An 18263-nucleotide genomic window follows, 5' to 3' on the forward strand; every position below is an offset into this window, starting at 1 on the left:
GTGAGGCTGAGCCTTAGGATCCAAGGAGGCAGCGAGGAAAGCCTGTCCTCAAAACACCCCGCCTTACCCTAATCAAGGCAAAGTCTGCTGACTCCAGCTGGTTCCAGTTAGCCTGTAGGAATATAGACAGACCCAGGCTGTAGGAATGAACCGGCTCTTTCTGACTGGTCTGAAACAGCCTCAGAAAGCCCTCCCAAAGCATTGAGTACTGCTCTCAGTACCTGCAGCCTTCTCTATGAGCCCGTCCCTTCCTTGGTCCCTGGGACCCGAAGGCGTGCAAGTGTCCAGCGTCTGCCTTCCATGGGCCTGGGACCCCCTTGTCCTCGGAGCTGGAAGGCATGCATGCCTCAACGCGGCTTTTGACCGAAAAAGCCAACGCAAAGTTTGACCAGCAAGGGACAGCCTCTTCCTGAAATCCCCCGCTCACTTCAATACAGGAAGTAGACTGAAAAGGCAGGTCTCAAAGTCTCTTCCCCACTTCGCAGGTCTGCGCTCGGGCGGTTTGGGCCCCGGGACTGGGCGGGGGAAGCCGAGAAGGACGTGTCCTGCTGAGTGAAGCTTGGACCCTCCCTGAAAAGAAGAGAAAGGGGGAGAACGATGCGGAGAAGCCGAGGGGCCGCTGCCTGCAGGAGGGACTCGGAAAGCCCTTCTGAAGTTTGAGCTACCCTCAGTGACTTGGCAGGGATGATGAAACCGGCGGGGGGCCGAGGAGTCGGGGACCACCCTGGGTAAGCCTTTGCAAACTCTGCCCAGGGAAGGAACGGGAGCTGGGCGGGGGGAGTGGTCTTCGCCCCCTGGCCTTTTGCAACAAAGGGCTCTTTCACATGTTCCCGGTGACAGCCTCCCTAAGGAGGTTGGGTGGAGGCTCGCGCCTCTTGTTGGGTGAAGGGACGCCCGGGCCAGGACGTCACTGGGCATCTTGCAGGCACGGTTACTGGCTGAATGCCCTATGGCATGCCCTGGGTTCCCCAGGGGGTTTGCAACCTCCTCGATAAGTCATCTGGAGGCCTGGAGGGTGGACAGTGTGCTGGTAGGGGAAGGACAAGAGTTTTGGGGGAAATGGGATCCCCAAAGTTGCGTGCAGACTCATTTTCAAAGCAATCCAAGTCACTCACGTGAGAGAGTCCTTGGGTTTCCCGGCTTTTCCCTCCCCCGCAAGGTGAGGATGGAGGAATGGAAGGAAATGGGAGATTAGGGGCTCCCAGGTGACAGCGCTAGGGCTCCCCGGGAGCTCTAGGGACCGTTTCACAGTCCGCCTGGAAACCCGCCTAAGTCGAAAAAGACCATCGCGGAACCTGTCCATGTTTCCTATTGCCTTCTGGGGAAGCCAGTGCAGGCTTTGGTAGACTTGGACACGGCTTCCCCAACTAGAAATGCCCCGAGAGCGCAGCGCTGGGTGTCTGGTAACTGTCAGACATCGGAGCGAGGAAGGCGGGGAATGAATAGACCAGAGCAGTCTAGGTGCCTACGTGGGCTGAGCTGCGCAGCCCCGGAGGCCCCGGAGCCTCCTGCTTCAAAGTCTGCCCAGTGAAAGTTCCTCCTGGCCCAGATTTGGGGGATCCCGAGTGTGGAGGAGGACTCAGCCTCCTTGGAGGATTGCAGCCAGAGCAAGGCGAACTTTGGAAGTTTGTCGTCTCCTCTGCGCTCAGGAAAGGGAAGAAAAGGGAGCCCGAAAGAGTTTTTTAAGGGCGGAAAGGGACCTTATTCGAGATCGTCTGTTCTATCTAGCTCCTTCATTTTGTGTTCTTTAAGTCAATTTTTTATTCAGATGTCAGAAATCTATTTTTCCCCCCCACCCCCATGGGGAGCTGGGGGGGGAGAGGAAGAAGAAAGGAAACTTGTAACAAATATGCAAGGTCAAGAACAATAAATTCTCGCGTTGGCCTTGTCCAAAAAATAAATGTATATCACTTTCAGCACCCTGAGTCTACCTCTTTATCGGGAGATTAAACCCCTTCTTTTTGCAGAAGAGGAAATTGAGGCCCAGAGGGAGGAAATGACGAGTCCGAGGACCTGGGTTCGAATCCCAGCTTTGCTACTTAATTCTTGTGTGACTTTAAGGCAATTCACTAAGGTTCTCTGTAGTACCTTACCTATAAAACGGGGAGATTGGACTAGCTAATTTCCAAGTCCTTTCCCGGTCCAAAACTATAATCCAGTCTAAAATACTGACAAAGTTTTTTTTATCCCTAAAGGGAATCCAGATTACAGGATTAGGCCTCTCCTGCCCTCTAATTCCCCCACCTCCCAAAATAACAAATTTTTGGGCGGGTTTATTTTATCTGACAAACTAGCCTCAGGGGCTATACTCCTATAGCATCCTCCCCTCCCCCACCTCACATACCGGGCTGGAAACTTCTCTCCCCCCGGGAAATTGAAAACCTTATCTCTAGTTTTAGGAGGAGGGGCCGGGAGTGAAAAGATTCTTGGATCCTTTGCCCTGGGGAAGGCTAGTGAGTGTGACATCTCGCCTTCGGGCCTAAGTGGTTAATAGCTGACAGGCTGAAACCACATACATTGAAAGTAACCGGTGTCAGAGTGGAGTTTGCCCTGCCTACTGCTTCCCCAGCCTGCTCGGCCCCAGGGAGGATGACTGCACGCAGGAGGTATGCCAAGCCTCAGGATTGTGACTGGGCCAAGTGCAGAGGAAACATTGAGAGTATTGGCCAAAAGGGCTGCACTTTTAAAAATCATTCTACTTACTGTACCAAAGAGCGCTTTGTTGGACTGGAGTATCCATTTGCAGCTCTTGAAGAAAAGAATAAAGTTCTTGGCCTTCGATAAACCAAACTGGTGCTGGGAAGCCAAGCTTTCCAGAATGGTCGGATTAATTTGAATCTCCCCCAACCACAGTTTGTTATCATGCCTGCCCTCCAACAATTGTCTTTTTCTTCTTTTCTCAAAGCTGGCAGTCTGATGGCTGTGAGGTAGAACCTCAGGGTGGTTTTCATCTGCTCTTCACTCATTATTAGCAATTGGTGGCATTAAAAAAATTTGGTTATTGATAGCTGCCTTTCTTATTTTGAGAACTCCTGGTCCGTGCCCTTTGACCACTCACTTATTAGGTAGATAAGTGAGTTTGGTCTTATATATATTTGTTTTAATTCTTGATGTATTGGGAAAATCAGGCCTTTATCGGAGAAGTTTGCTTCCACCCAGTTACATGGTTCCCTTTAATTTTCAGTTTTATGTAATAATTATTGCCCTTTTTTTTCCTGTAATCCTTTATATCCCTTGTTTGGTCAAGAGCTCCTCTCCCATTCATAGTTGTGAAACATATCTTCTCTGTTCTTTTATTTTGTGACCTGACCCTTTATATATTTAGGTCGTGTATCCATTTGAAATTTACTCTGGTACATGGTTATGAGATGTTAGTCTAAGATTTAAGTTGCATAATAGTTGATCTGCATTGGTAAACAGTTTCCTCACTTAGAAGTCCTGACACCAATCAAATCATAGGTTAAGACAAAAGTAAATTGTGTGTATTTGTATGTGTGTGTTTGTGTTATGTTTTAAGGGAGAGAGAGAACTATTATAATCAGCTAGGCCAACTCCCTTATTTTGGAGATGCTACTAGAAAGTAGCAGTCAGAATTTTAGAACAGGTTTCATTACTCTAAATCCAATACTCTTTCCACTATACCATAACCCTATATATTTCTGCTGAATATTAGGAAAATCTTCCTAACAATTGAAATTGTCTTAAATCCAAACCTAAGTACCCCAAGAGATATTGACATGAAGGCTGGACGACCACTTTACCAGAATGTTGTAGAGGGATTCCTGCAGAGAAATGAATGACATGCCTTCTGATGTCGCTTCCAACCTTGAGATTCTGTGATTCTGTCACCACACTGCAAGGTTCCAGGGCTGTGGGATTTGAGTATGCTTGACTCCAGTTCCCCCACCATATTTGTCTGTGTCTCATCACGTGAGTTGGTCACGTCTAGAAGTGTTCCCATCAGTTTTACCAAACAAAATTTGACATATTGGAGCAGCTTGTGTGGTAGAAAGAATAGGGGTATGGAAATTAAGAGACCTAGGTTCTTGTACTATGTTTGTCACTTACTGTATGACCCTGGGTAAGTCACTTCTCTGGGTCTTAATTTCCTCATTCATAAAGAGGAACAGGTTGGACTCAAAGAACTTGGAAAGTACCTTCCAGCTCTAACATTGTAAGATATCTATAATTCAGTTTGGAAGATGAGGGGGTGAGGTTAGGGGGGCGGGTGAGAATTTCTGGCAGTTTCAGAATATATATGAGGATAAAGTCTCTTAAATTGGAATTGACTGGGGCAGTTCTCTACCCCATCAAACTATGTGTCCACCCATATAGTATGATTAGAAGAATATCTAAAGACAAAACTACCATAAATGCTGCCCCTACCCTTCCTATCTCCTGCAATGTCTGGAATTCCCACTCTTGCAGTTATTTCTTTTGGAAGAAGGCACAGTTTCCATAAGGACTACATTGAAATGTAAATATTGTTGCTACCTGAGATGATTTATTAACATACTGACTGCTGTTAGCACCATAACAAGTTAGTGTAGCTTCTTGGTTTGTAAATAATAAAGAGTTGGAAGGAACTTTAGAGGCCCTTTAGTTGCAGTTCCTTTCCAAATCATGAATCCTTTCTTTTTTTTTTCTTTTTTTTTTTAGTGAGGCAATTGGGGTTAAGTGACTTGCCCAGGGTCACACAGCTAGTAAGTGTTAAGTGTCTGAGGCCGGATTTGAACTCGGGTACTCCTGACTCCAGGGCCAGTGCTCTATCCACTGTGCCACCAGTGAATATTTCTTTTTAAATTGAAGTACTCAGAACTGAGCACAGTGCTTCAGATATGATTTGACAGCGGAGTGCAAGAGGAACTATCAACCTCACTCTGGATATTATGATTCTATTCATGCTATCAAGTAGATAGGAGCCTTTAAGGAATAGGATACAGACCAAGTAAATTTTGAGGGAGCAGGGTTGGGAACTGATGAGGACTGGGTAGGGCACTAGGCATATTAAAGCAAGGTATTAGTGGAGGGAGGAAGGGAAGGCTAGAGGTCAACAAAAGGAAAAAGAGTTAAAACTCTTTAGGGTAGACAAGTGCTTGTGACAAATTTGACAACATGTATTTCCTAGTATTTTCAGCATCACACAGGCTAATTTTATTTCTCATTTTTCTCTTACCTTTCCTTGGAAAGGGGAAGAAAAAAACAGTACAATTTTCCCTATTCTTACATCTTTCTTTCAGTTCACAGAATTTTAGACTCACAGGTTGTTAGGACTAGAAGGGGGGGGACATGCTACAGTTCGAGGAGTCTTTAGAGATCATCTAAATCAGGAATTCTTTGGGTTTCTGAATTTTGTAAAAAATTGATGACTGTCTTTCTTTCTTTCTTTTTTTTTTTGTGAGACAATTGGGGTTAAGTGACTTGCCTAGGGTCACACAGCTAGTAAGTGTTAAGTGTCTGAGGCCGGATTTGAACTCAGGTACTCCTGACTCCAGGGCCAGTGCTCTATCTACTGCACCATCTAGCTGCCCCAGATGACTGTCTTTCAATATAAGTGGTTTCCTTTCTAATGCTATGTATTTGGTTTTATACATTTAAGAACATTATTCTGAGAAGAGTGTCATAGGTTAAGAGGGGTCTGTGACACAAAAAGGACTAAGAACTGCTGATCTAAGTCAACTGCCTTATTTTACAGATGAGGAAACCGAGGCCCAGAGAGATCACAGCTAATCAGCTGAATTGGGACAAGAACCCAAGTCTTCTCATTACCAGAGAGGCATTCTTTCTAAGCAAGTCCATAAACAAATGGGCAAGTGTTTCTTTTGGTCAGAGTCCCTTTCTGTATCTAATTATCCAAATCCTTCACATTCTAGTTCAAATCCCACCTTCTCCATGAGCCATCCCATGATGATCCTTCTCTTCCTTCTTAAAATCTATGCTATGTTTTTTGCATCTTATTACAAACTGTCCAGATCACTGAACTGTTTAGGCAGGTTAGATTTACATGGGTGAACTTGCCTTGGTGATATCTGCCTAAGGCTCAGCTAGTGTCAGAAGTTAGGATTTAAACTTCTTGACTCCAAGACCAGCTTTCTATCCATTACATGATATTGCTATATACATTGGACATAGACTCTCAGAGCTGATGGTACTTAAGTGGTCAGTTAGTCCTGATAAAGGAATTTCATTTACAGCTTCCCCAAGAAGAAGGCTCTGCTTGAGATATCTAGTGACAGAGAACTCATTGTCTTATAAGACAAATTAATTCCACAACTGTAATTGTTAGTATTTACCATATGCTCAGATGAAATTTGCCTTCCTGTAACTTCATTGTTTTTTTGTGTTGTTTTTTTTTTTGCGAGGCAATAAGGGTTAAGTGACTTTCCCAGGGTCACACAGCTAGTAAGTGTCAAGTTGTCTGCAGCTGGATTTGAACTCAGGTCCTCCTGGATCCAGGGCTGGTGCTTTATCCACTGCACCACCTAGCTGTCCCCAACTTCAATGTATTCTTTCTTGAGTCACTACTCAAACCCAGAAGGAACTGCTAGGTGGTGCAGTGGATAGAGCGCTAGATCTGAAGTTGGGAGGACCGAAGTTCAAATCTCACCTCAGACACTTTACTAGCTGTGTGACTCTGGGCAGGTCACTTAACCCTAATTGCCTTAAATATCTGGGGCTATCTCCAGTCATCCTGATATGTATCTTGCCCAGATGGCTCTTGAGAGAGTGAAGCTGGTGACTTTACCCAGCCCTCCCCTACTTTAATCCAATTTACTGCAAATCATGACATCACATCTATGTCATGATCCTCTTTGAGAACAAAGGACAAACAAAACAACAATCTAAAGCCAGAACCCAAAGTATTCATCCTCCACATTCCACATCTAGTACTTTGGCCTGCTTCCCCCCTCCCCAAGTCTTCTTTAATTTGTTTGGCTTCTCTTTGCTCTTAAGCATCTTTTGAAATCTGAACCACACCCCCATACATCCAACCCAGAGTAAGTCACCTGTTACTCAGGAGACATTATTTGAAAGAATCGATGACCTCTTCCTCTACAAATTATAGCTCTGAAGGGCAGTCTGCCTGCATCTGATCCTCGTCTGCATTCTTAGCTGAGTTCTTTTTCCCTCCTCAAACGGCACAGACTTGAAATCCTGGCCAGGATTCTTTTTTAAATTGTTGATATCTTTTCTTTTGATATCACCTTCATTTGATATCATACCTTTTTTTTCCCCCAGGGCAATGAGGGTTAAGTGACTTGCCCAGGATCACACAATTAGTAAGTGTCAAGTGTCTGAGGTTGGATTTGAACTCAGGTCCTCCTGAATCCAGGGCCAGTACTTTATCCACTGTGCCACCTAGCTGCTCCACCTTCATTTGATATCATCTTTCATATATTCCTCTCCCCTCCTCAACCCAAAGAGTTATCCTTTATAACATAAAAGAGTAAATTTATAAAATCCCTTATAAAAGAATAAAAGAGAAAAGGAGAAAAAAGAACCAGTTCAGCAAAATGAACCAAATATCAATCAGCGAGGTCTGACACTGTATGTGGTATTCCCCATCCATAGTATCCCATGTGTGAAAAAAGAGAGGGAGCTGTCTCTATTTCATAATCAAGCTTGGTCCTTAAAATTACACAGCATTCATTTTTTATTTTTGTTATTGCTGGGTTTTCCACTTACGTTATTGTCATTGTGAATTTTCCTTTTGCTTTCCTCACTTCTCATCAGTTTCCATGTCTTCCCACTGGTCCTTTTTCTTCATTTCTTATAGAACAGTAATATTCCATCACATTTGTTTTGCCTTTTCCCAGTGGATGGAAATCTTCCTTCCAATTCTTTGCTACGAAAAATAGTTCTGCTCTAAGTATTTTGTTGTATGTGGGACCTTTCTTTCTTACTTAGCTCCTTGGGGGTATGCTCCTAGCAGTGGGATCTGTGGGTATATCCATGTAGAATAAGAAAGAAGGGTCATAAATGTTGACCCCAAGTGACATTTGTTAGGGGATAGTGAGGCTTTCTCCCTAAACGAAAGATAAGTTTCCTGAACAGTTAACCAGAAAGCTTTTAATGGGTTTTTACTCTTGGTAGAGAAAGGTAAAACCAAGGTAGCCAGGAACCACCACTCTGCCCTTGAAATAGAATGAAAGACTAGGAGGCCCATTGGGAAATTGAAAGCCAATCAAGTCAGACTTTGGTGGTCTACCTAACTGCTAGAGATCTTAATCAGCAGTGTCTGCTTCCTGAAGCATGAGCCTTGTCTGAATAAATAGACTGTTAGTGACAAGTATAGGTAGAAAACAAATTGTAAGTGTGCTTTGCAGCCTTCGGCTGTAGAAGAAGCTTTGGATTTGGAGTCTGAAGATCTGGGTTTGAATCCTATTTACTATCCCTGACTTTGGGCAGGTCACTTGACTTCTTTGGGCCTCAGTTTGTAAGATGTGGGGGTTGGATTAGATGTCCTTTAAGAATTGTGGTCCTGGGGCAGCTAGATGGCGCAGTAGATAGAGCACCGGCCCTGGAGTCAGGAGTACCTGAGTTCAAATCTGGCCTCAGACACTTGACACTTACTAGCTATGTGACCCTGGGCAAGTCACTTAACCCCCGTTGCCCTGCAAAAAAAAAATCACAAATTATATGTAAAAAGAATTGTGGTCCTGTGATTCACCCTGGTAAGGTGTAAGAACATTTAACATGGTACAGTGCTGCTCAGAGCATAAACACAAAACTGGCATGTTACTGCCCAATCCTCTTCCTTTATGGAAGAGAGGTTCAGGGATCAAAAAATGTTTTTAAAGTACTTTAAAACCTATAAAGTACCCTAGAAGGGAAGGAGAAAAAACTACATTTATTAAGTACTTGCTATATTCCAAGCACTGTGCTAAATGCTTTACAAATATTTATCTTATTTGAGCTTCACAACAACCAGGTGCTGTTATTAGCCCTATTTTACAGTTGAGGAAACTGAGTCCCAAAGAGGTTAAGTGATTTGCCCAGGGTCATACAACTAATAGTAGTAAGTGTCTGAGATCAAACTTGAACCCAGATCTTTCTGACTCTAGGCTCAGCGCTCTACCCAGCTGCCTCTCTTTAGGCGATTATCTCATTTGAACCTCTTGACAACCCTATGAATTAGGTATTACAAGCAAAGAGACTAAAGCTCTTGAGAGGTTAAAAATGTACCTTGTTACATAGCTAGGAGTCACACATCAGGGGTAGACCTTCTTGACTCTGAGATCAGCATTCTAACTATGGAATCACACTTCTTTCCCCTTAGATATCATCTTTAATCTACTCACAACCCACCTCCCTCTTCTGCTCTCTACCACCACCACCATTTTGTAGATTAACTCAGTGAGGCTCAGGGAAGATAAACTTGACTCCAGGTTATACAGGTAGTAAGAGTCACAGCCAGGGGCAGCTAGGTGGCGCAGTGGATAAAGCACCGGCCCTGGAGTCAGGAGGACCTGAGTTCAAATCCGGCCTCAGACAATTGACACTTACTAGCTGTGTGACCCTCGGCAAGTCACTTAACCCCAATTGCTTCACCCCCCCAAAAAAAAAAGAGTCACAGCCCCAAATTTGAATATATGCCAAGTTCGGTCTTCTTTCCACCAAACTGGGCTGCTTCCTTACTTAGCGCCTATCAACCATTCAATCAAAAAACCTTATGCAGTGCCAGACCACTGGGGATAGGAAGCCAGTGGTAGACAGTATTTACTTATATAGTTATCTACAAAATAGGTACCGGATGATGGGGGCACAGAGCTGGAGAAGGAAGGTTCTAACCACTATTAGGATCAGAAATGGCCTTGTATAGGAAAATATGGTCCTTAAGCTGAATCTTAAGGAAAATAGGGATACCAAATGATGGAGGCACAGAGAGAGTCTGTTGGGCACAGCTACTACAAAGACAAAGGCAGGAAATAGAATGTCACATAGGAGGAGCCATAAGAAGCCCAGTTTGGCTAGACTAGAGTTAGGCTAGAGCCAGGTTGTAAAGGGTTGTGAATGCCAAACATGGCACCTGAATGTGATAGGAATCCACTGGGATTTACTGAGTAGGGGAGGGACAGGATCGGATTTGTGCTTTAGGAGAGTCCGTTAGGCATCCAAGTGGAGAATGGACTGGATCGGGGAAGGACTTGAGTCAGAGAGACCAGTTAGAAGCTATTTGTTAAAGTCTAGGCCGGGGTGAAAAATGGGCCTAAACTTCTGTAGAGTGGAAGCCATGTGAGTGGAGAGGAGATGGATAGAAGAGATGTTTTAGAGGTAGAAATGACCCAAGCTATTAATAATAATTTTCTTGTTGGTTAATTGTGTCCAATGACAATAGCACCCCAATACTGTCTATAGGGTTTTCTTGGCAAAGATTAAGGCAAAGAGAGGTTAAGATATCCATGGGGCTTGTTGATGTTCAGTTTTGTCCAACTCTTTGTGACTCCTTTTGGCCTTTCTTGGCATATGGGTATGGTGTGGCAAAGGAAGGGAATTTTAGTCTAGAAAGTCACCTAAGGGATAGTGAACGGGACCAGAGGGTAGTACTTTGTACTTGCCTTTTCTGCATGTCTATTTTAGTGCGTGTTCCATTAAGGAGTGATATGAATGAGTGAATGGATGGATGGATGGATCCAGAAGATGGTACAGAAGAAAGAATGTGGGGTTGGGAATCAGAAGACCTGAGTTCTAATTCTGGTCTTATCAGTTAGAGCTGGGAAAGACCATTGGGATCATTTAGTCTGAACTCCTCATTTGACAAGAGGATTGCTGAAGTCTAGAAAAGAAAAGAAAAAGATTTGTCCAAGAATTCAGAACTAATTAGAAACAGCAAGGTTGCACGGTAAATAAAGCACTGAACTTAAGAGAAACTGAGTTCAAATCTAGCCTCATACACTGCCTAGCTGTGTAATCCTGGGGAAGTCACTTACTCTGTCTGCCTTTGTTTCTCCCTCTATAAATGGAGATAATAATAGCACCTACCACCCAGGGTTATTGTGGGGATGAAATGAAATAATAGTTGTAAAGGGTTTTGCAAAACTTAAAGTGCTATGTAAATAAACATTAATTAGGGGCAGAGTTTAGAGTTTAATGATTTCTGGGTCTCTGTTTGCTTCATCCATAAAATGAAGACAATAATCCATACTCTGCCCTTTTCACAGGACTATCCTGGGGAGCTAGTGAGGCCAGGGTTGTAAAAACACTTTGTGAACTATAAAATTCACATAAATGCAAGAAATTGTGTCTATTGTCAATTAATAATAATAGTCATCACCACAACTTTTTAAAGTCCTAAGTTACTTGTGAGCTATCTCTTTACAGTTACAAAGCATTTCTCTTATAACAGACCTGGGAGGTAAATAGTGCAAATAGTATTCCCACTTTTTCTCATTAAGAAAATTAATTTGGGGGCAGCTAGGTGGTGTGGAGGATAAAGCACCAGCCCTGTATTCAGGAGGAACTGAGTTCAAATCTGACCTCAGACACTTGACACACTTACTAACTGTGTGACCCTGGGCAAGTCGCTTAACCCTCATTGCCCTAAAAAAAAAAAAGAAAGAAAATGAATTTGAGAGTCTGAGTGACTAGCTAGTAAGTAGCAGAGCTGAAATTTCCACGCAGGTTCTGTTCTCTATATATTATTTGTTGTTCACTTATATCCAACTCTTTGTGATCCCTCATGGGGTTTTCTTGGCAAATATACTGGACTGGTTTGCCATTTCCTTCTCCAGTGGATTAAGGCCAACAAAGGTTAAGTGACTTGCCCAGGGTTACATAGCTAGTGAGTGTCTGAAGCCAGATTGGAACTCTAGTCTTCCTAACTTCAGGCTCTATCCACTGAGCCACCCAGCAGCCTCTTGACTATGCTAACTCTAAACCGGTAAAAGGGATTGATATTGTTATTATTTATATAGTATCTTATGATTTAAAATGCTTTATGTATGTTATCTCAGTTGATCCCCCACGACAACCCTGGGAGGCATAGTGGTTTAAATTTTATTATTTCTACTTTACAAATGAGGAGACTGAGACCCTGAGGAATAAATCGGTCTGCTCGTGGTCACATAGTTAGTAAGGTACTAAATACATAGTACTGTTATTTATTCTAGTCACCCTGTAGATGGGAAAAGTATAGCTAAAAAATAGCTGACATTTATATAGAATTGTCAAGTTTGCAAATCACTTAAGTTATCTCATTTAAACTGTCAAGTCATCCTGCAATGTAGGTACTTATGGGTTTAACTATTACCATTTTACAGAGGAATCTGATCATCTAACTACATGCTTGAGTGGTCATTCAGCTCATTAAGCAGCAGAGGCAGTATATGAACCCATACTTTACTGACTTCAAGTCTAGCACTTTATCTGCTGTGAAATATTGCCCTGACACATAAAGGGTTAATGAGCCAGGCCAAGCAGAACATCTTCCCCAGGGCCCAAAAGGTGAGGGGTCCTCCAACAGTTGTACTCTGTAATGAAAACATCCTCTCAACAACAAAGACAAAGGAGAGAGGGCCCTTCCGGGTCCTTATTATGACCAAGTATTAGGAAGGAAACAATGAGTTATTGGTTTTTTTCTTGTTGGGGTTTTTAACTTCATATCTCTGGGTTTGTTATTTCAAATTCATCTTGAAAAAAATGTATTTAATGTGAAATCAAGGGCACAACTGCACCATGCCCTCTTGTTAGCTGTATTGAGGATGGTTCTGTTTGGGGATGGGCTTGATTATCCTGAGGCAAAGGGAGAGTGTCAGAGTTCTTTAGGTGAACAAATTTGGAAAGTTTCACACACTGGGTAGGACACAGGCCTCTCTTGAAGTGGCCTAGTTCAGAGTGGAGCCTGTTACTCTGCCCAGAGCAATGAGGCAGTGTTTCAGGCAGAGACTTACTTCATTTCCTCTTTAGGGTTCTTGTACACTGTCACCTAATTCATTTTTGGTGTGAGAGAAGTCACAGTGGCATAATTCACCGGTTTTAGAATTAGAAGGAGGGGCGCCTAGGTGGTGCAGTGGGTAAAGTACTGGCCCTGGATTCAGGAGTACCTGAGTTCAAATCTGGCCTCAGACACTTGACACTTACTAGCTGTGTGACCCTGGGCAAGTCACTTAACCCCCATTGCCCCACGCAAAAAAAAAAAAATAGAATTAGAAGGAACTTAAAGTTCATAAAACCTGTGGTTCTTAACCTGGGATTGGTGAATCTTTGAGAGGTCTGTGGATAGATTTTTATGAACATGTGTGTGTTTGTTTAATATTTTGATACTGTTCATTCTTTTTTTAGTCATGTCCAACTCTTCGTGACCTCATTTGGGGTTTTCGTGGCAAAGACCAGAGTGATTTGCCATTTTCCCTAGCTCATTTTACAGATGAGGAAACTGAGACAAACAAGGTTAAGTGACTTGCCCAGGGTCACACAGCTAGGAAGTGTTTGAGGCCAGATTTTGCACTTGGAAAGATGAACCTTCTTGATTTCATGCCCAGCACTCTATCTACTATACCACTTAGCTGCCCATATTGATAACTGTGGTTCAATATAATTGGTTTCCTTTTATTCCTATATATTTTATTTCATGCATTTAAAAACTTTATTCTGAGAAGGGGTACGTAGGTTCACCAGACTTCTTCTTTTTTTGGGGGGGTGAGGCAATTGGGGTTAAGTGACTTTCCCAGGGTCACACAGCTGGTAAGTATTAAGTGTCTGAGGTTGGATTTGAACTCAGGTCCTCCTGACTCCAGGGCCGGTGCTCTATCCACTGCACCACCTAGCTGCCCTGGTTCACCAGACTTCTAAAGGGTTCCAAGACACTAAAAAGATTTTTACAAAAAGGTTAAGGGGGGGGGGGTGGCTAGGTGGTGCAGTGGATAAAGCACGGGCCCTGGATTCAGGAGTACCTGAGTTCAAATCGGGCCTCAGACACTTGACACTTACCAGCTGTGTGACCCTGGGAAAGTCACTTAACCCCCATTGCCCTGCAAAAAAACCCCAAAAAACAAAAAAGTTAATGAACCCCTTTATGGGATGGATGAGGAAACTGAGGTCACAGAATTTTTAAGTTGGAAGAGACTTAAGATTCTATCTAGTCCAAACCATCACTGGAAAAAAAAAATCCTCACTACATCATACCTAAGTTGTGGTCCAGCCTCTGCTTGAATACTTCTAGTGATGGGAAGCCCACTCCCTACCCAAGACAACCCATTCCACTTTTGGACAGCTTTTCCTCACAGAAAGCCTATGTTTTTCTTTGTAACTTCTTCCCATTCTCTTGGTTCAGCTCTCTGGGACCAAACAGAGCAAATCGAATTCCTTCTGCACATTAGAATCTGTCAAATGCTTGAAAACAGCTATCCTATCATATTCCTCCTTTTGCCTCCCCCCCTTTCATTTTTACTTCCCCTGTTTCGTTTACTTGATCCTCATGGCATGAACTCAAGGCCGCTTACCCTTCTCTTGATATTCCCCAGCTTATCAATAAATATTTTTACTAAATGGTGGCACCCAGAACTTATCCAGATGTGTTCTGAATAGGACAGAGTCCAATCCATTGGGTTATTGGTTTTATCTTCTTATCATTTTTTTTCTAACTTGTGGGAGTGAAGAACAATGCCATGTAACCGTACTTCAATCATCTTGAAAAGCTGGTTTTTCAAATCCAAGTATAAGATCCAAGGTCACCCAGTTTGTAAATTGGAAAGCCGGGATTTAAGCCCAGTTTATTTGCATAGGCCAGCATTTTTATTTTCCTGGGAGGCCAATCATAAAGATCTGGAGAACCATCCATTGTTTGAGGGGCAAGAGGCACTCACTGCGACTCTTCCCTAGAGTTAGCTTAGCTTTGGGAATGGGGGGAGAGATATGAGTGAGAAGAAGGGATATACTTGGAATACTCAGGGTTATACTTAAAATGGGATGGGAAGATGGGAGTAGGTGTGGGGATATGTGCTAGAAAATAGAAGCAATTGGCTATCCCTCCCCCAGTGTGCCTATTCAGGTTCTAATGAACCCAAAGAGCTATCTTGAAGAGGAAAGAAACGGGTATAATGGAGAGAACACTGAACCTGAATTTGGAATATACCTGTTTGAGTTCCAGTCCTCCTACTTTCTGGTTGTATGATGTTGAACAAATCACCACTTAATGTCTCTGAGCCTCCTTTTTTTCCTCATCTGTAAAATGAGTTGGGGCAGGGATGGGTGAGAGTAGTACTGGAGCCAACTATCGGCATAGAGAGCCTAATTGTTAAATTTCCAGTGTGAGATTTTACACCTTGGAAATTGACAACTGATCCAAATTTGGGCTTGATTTATTGTTTTGTTGATTGCTGAGACTTAATAAAATGTTGGAGGAAAATGGTACTAATGTAGATTTTTTTTTACATTTTTTTTTTTTTTTTTTAGTGAGGCAGTTGGGGTTAAGTGACTTGCCCAGGGTCAAACAGCTAGTATCAAGTGTCTGAGTCTGGATTTGAACTCAGGTCCTCCTGACTCCAGGACCAGTGCCTTATCCACTGCTCCACCTAGCTGCCCCCTAATGTAGATTGAGAAAGAGTGTCATTGGTACTTTGGGGGTAGAGGAGCTGGTTGTTAAACATTTACCAGCATGTGCCTGGGGGTGGATCAACTATCTGTAATGCCTCTTCAAGTTCTAACATCCTGTGATTCTATCGCTTTCTTAAGGGAATCCAGAGTATTGAAGGTGGAGGGAAGAGAAGACTCCCCCTCTCTTCCCTCTAATTTGCTTTGGGAATTAGGGGTGAGGTAGCAGGATAGGTGTAGACTGATTGTATGTATGTGACCTCGAACAGTCATTTTTACCTTTGTTGGCCCTAGTCTTCTTTTATGTTTTTTAAAAAAAGGAGGGGTAGACTAGGTATCTCTAAAGTCTCTTCAGTTCCGACACTGTATACTGTTATCTGAGTTTATCAGAATCTAACGTCTCTTTTTTTAGCATCAGCTAGAGGAAGATCTCCCTCCCCCAGCATGCCTCCTTGAGTCACTGAAGCCCTGAGCCCCTTCCCTGTCCCCGAAATGAGAGGGTTTGAGGTGACTATTCTAAATAGGTTTATTGTATAATGAATGATATGATAGTCCATTTGGGAAGGAGATTTCTTTCCCCCTCCCCCTTCCCATTTTGTACATGTTGGAAGTAAAAACTGGTAAGCTGTGAAGCAAAAACTCTCCTTTAGAAAGAAACAGCAAGGCAAGCGGTTGTGGTCAAGACCCAGTACTTCTGAGCCCCCGGAGCTTATTCAGGCCACATCCTATTTAGTAATTGCTCTAGCCACAAATGCTTCTGTCCCATCTACTCTCAAAACTTTGGCCTTCCCCTAGCAATTCCCTGAGCCCCTGAAGCACAGATTTGAATGGAAATATTCTGAGCGGAGAAAAGGATCTAGGGAGAAAGGAATGTGAGAGCAAGAGACTTCTCCCAGAGAATATCTGAAAAATCCAGGGCGGTGATTGGTAGAGCAGCCAGTCCCCTAGGCCCTTGCACTGGCTTGGCTGCCCTTTTCGGAATCAGGTCTCTGCATGGGGTTCACCTACAGGGAAAGGCCTTCATAGAATTTTAGCATCTCAGAGGTAGAAAGGACATTGGAAATTTGATTGCTATCATGGAATATCAGAGCAGGGACCTCAGAAACATGGAATGTTAGAACTGGAATTCAGAGGGAGAAAAAGGTCTCCGAAGAGAGATGGAGGTGAATACAAACTCTACCTCCATAATTTTTCTGAGAATTGGTCCTTCTCACTGAATTTTTTTGCAAGGTTGTAAGCCTTTGTCATCATGTCCTCGTTGCTATCTGTTCTCCCAAGCACTGAATTCGCTTTCTCATCCTATTTTGTCTCACATCAGCATTCTCGGTGTATTGAATAGCTTTGAATTTGGTTGAAGACCCTTGTCTGTCATTCCAAATAAAACTTGAAATGCAATACCCTGATTAATTTCTTATTTGTTCTTCCCTGCTAAAGCTTTCCCCAATAGGGAAGGACAAGTAGGAAGATTCACCAGGGTCCTGTTTATACCATGTAGTCAATAACACAAGGGAAGAACAATTAGAAAAATTCACAAGGATCCCATTTATATATAAGTTCTACTTTAAACCTACTAGGACCTGGCTGATTTGTCCTTCATTCTCAAGGACCGAAACATAGGGATGATGTCATGATTTGCAGTAAATTGGATTTAAGTGAGGGAGGGCTGTGCAAGGTCACCAACCTCACTCTCTCCTCCAGGGCTATCTGGGTCCAGTGGCAAGATATACATCAGGACTCGACCCCAGTCAAGCACTGTACTAGGTTATGGGGAGATCTACAGATAACTAAAAGGAGGTTCCTGACCTCAAGAAATTCAAAATCTGGTAGAGAAGGTATGACATGCACACAAATAACTGTGAAACAAACAAGAACGTGGCAAGTATTTAAGAGGGATGCATGACTGGAAAAAGAGGTGGGTTGGGCTGGTAGTGAGATTGAAGGATAATTGATGTGCCTTGTCACATTCTATGTAGCCATGAAATGTCAAGCCATCTAGAGGAAGTTGAAATTGGGTGTACGCCACTGTGAAACATTTATGGCGATAAATGGAATGAGTTTTGAAGTTAAAAAAAAAAAAGCAGATAGGCTGTTACCTGAACTATTTTTTTTTTCAGTTTATCCTTTTATTTATTTTATTTTTAATTTATGGAAAAAATAAGCATTTCCATAACATAGTATAATACAAAAAGGTGATGGCAATGAAACTGTAAATGTATTGTGTACAACTTGCTATTCCTTTTAAATATATAATTTAATTTAAATATATAAGTTATCATGTAGGGGCAGCTAAGTGGTACAGTGGATAAAGTACTGGCCTTGGATTCAGAGGACCTGAGTTCAAATGTGGCTTCAGATACTTGCTAGCTGTGTGACCCTGGGCAAGTCACTTAACCCCCATTGCCCCCCCCCCACACACACAAAAAAAGTTATCATGTAGAGGTCTTTCTTCCTCCTTACCCCCACCCTGCCCTAAAGATGGGTACCATTAGACAAATATACATATATACTTTTTTAATCATAAAAGTATTTTATTATTTTCCAGTTACACGTAGAGATAGTTTTCAACATTTGTTTTTACAAGATTTCTAGTTTCAGATTTTTCTCCCTCCCACCCCCCTCCCCAAGACAGCAAGCAATCTGATATAGGTTATATATGTACAATCACATTAAACATATTTTTGCATTAGTCATGCTGTGCAAGAAGAATCAGAACAAAAGGGAAAAACCTCAAA

At 42.8% G+C, this 18263-nt stretch overlaps 1 protein-coding gene across 1 annotated transcript in view; it reads left to right on the plus strand.

Annotated features, from left to right (window-relative positions):
• Nucleotides 1-341: 341 nt before the first annotated feature.
• The window catches only part of RIN3 (Ras and Rab interactor 3), a 163093-nt gene continuing 145171 nt past the window's right edge, over nucleotides 342-18263 (plus strand). Inside the window, exon 1 of the mRNA XM_043980311.1 lies at nucleotides 342-728. Coding sequence (XP_043836246.1) covers nucleotides 685-728 — 44 coding nt within the window. The 5' untranslated portion in view covers nucleotides 342-684. The remainder of the gene's footprint in view (nucleotides 729-18263) is intronic.

Source organism: Dromiciops gliroides, chromosome 2 (assembly GCF_019393635.1).
Source record: "Dromiciops gliroides isolate mDroGli1 chromosome 2, mDroGli1.pri, whole genome shotgun sequence".
NCBI lineage: Eukaryota > Metazoa > Chordata > Mammalia > Microbiotheria > Microbiotheriidae > Dromiciops > Dromiciops gliroides.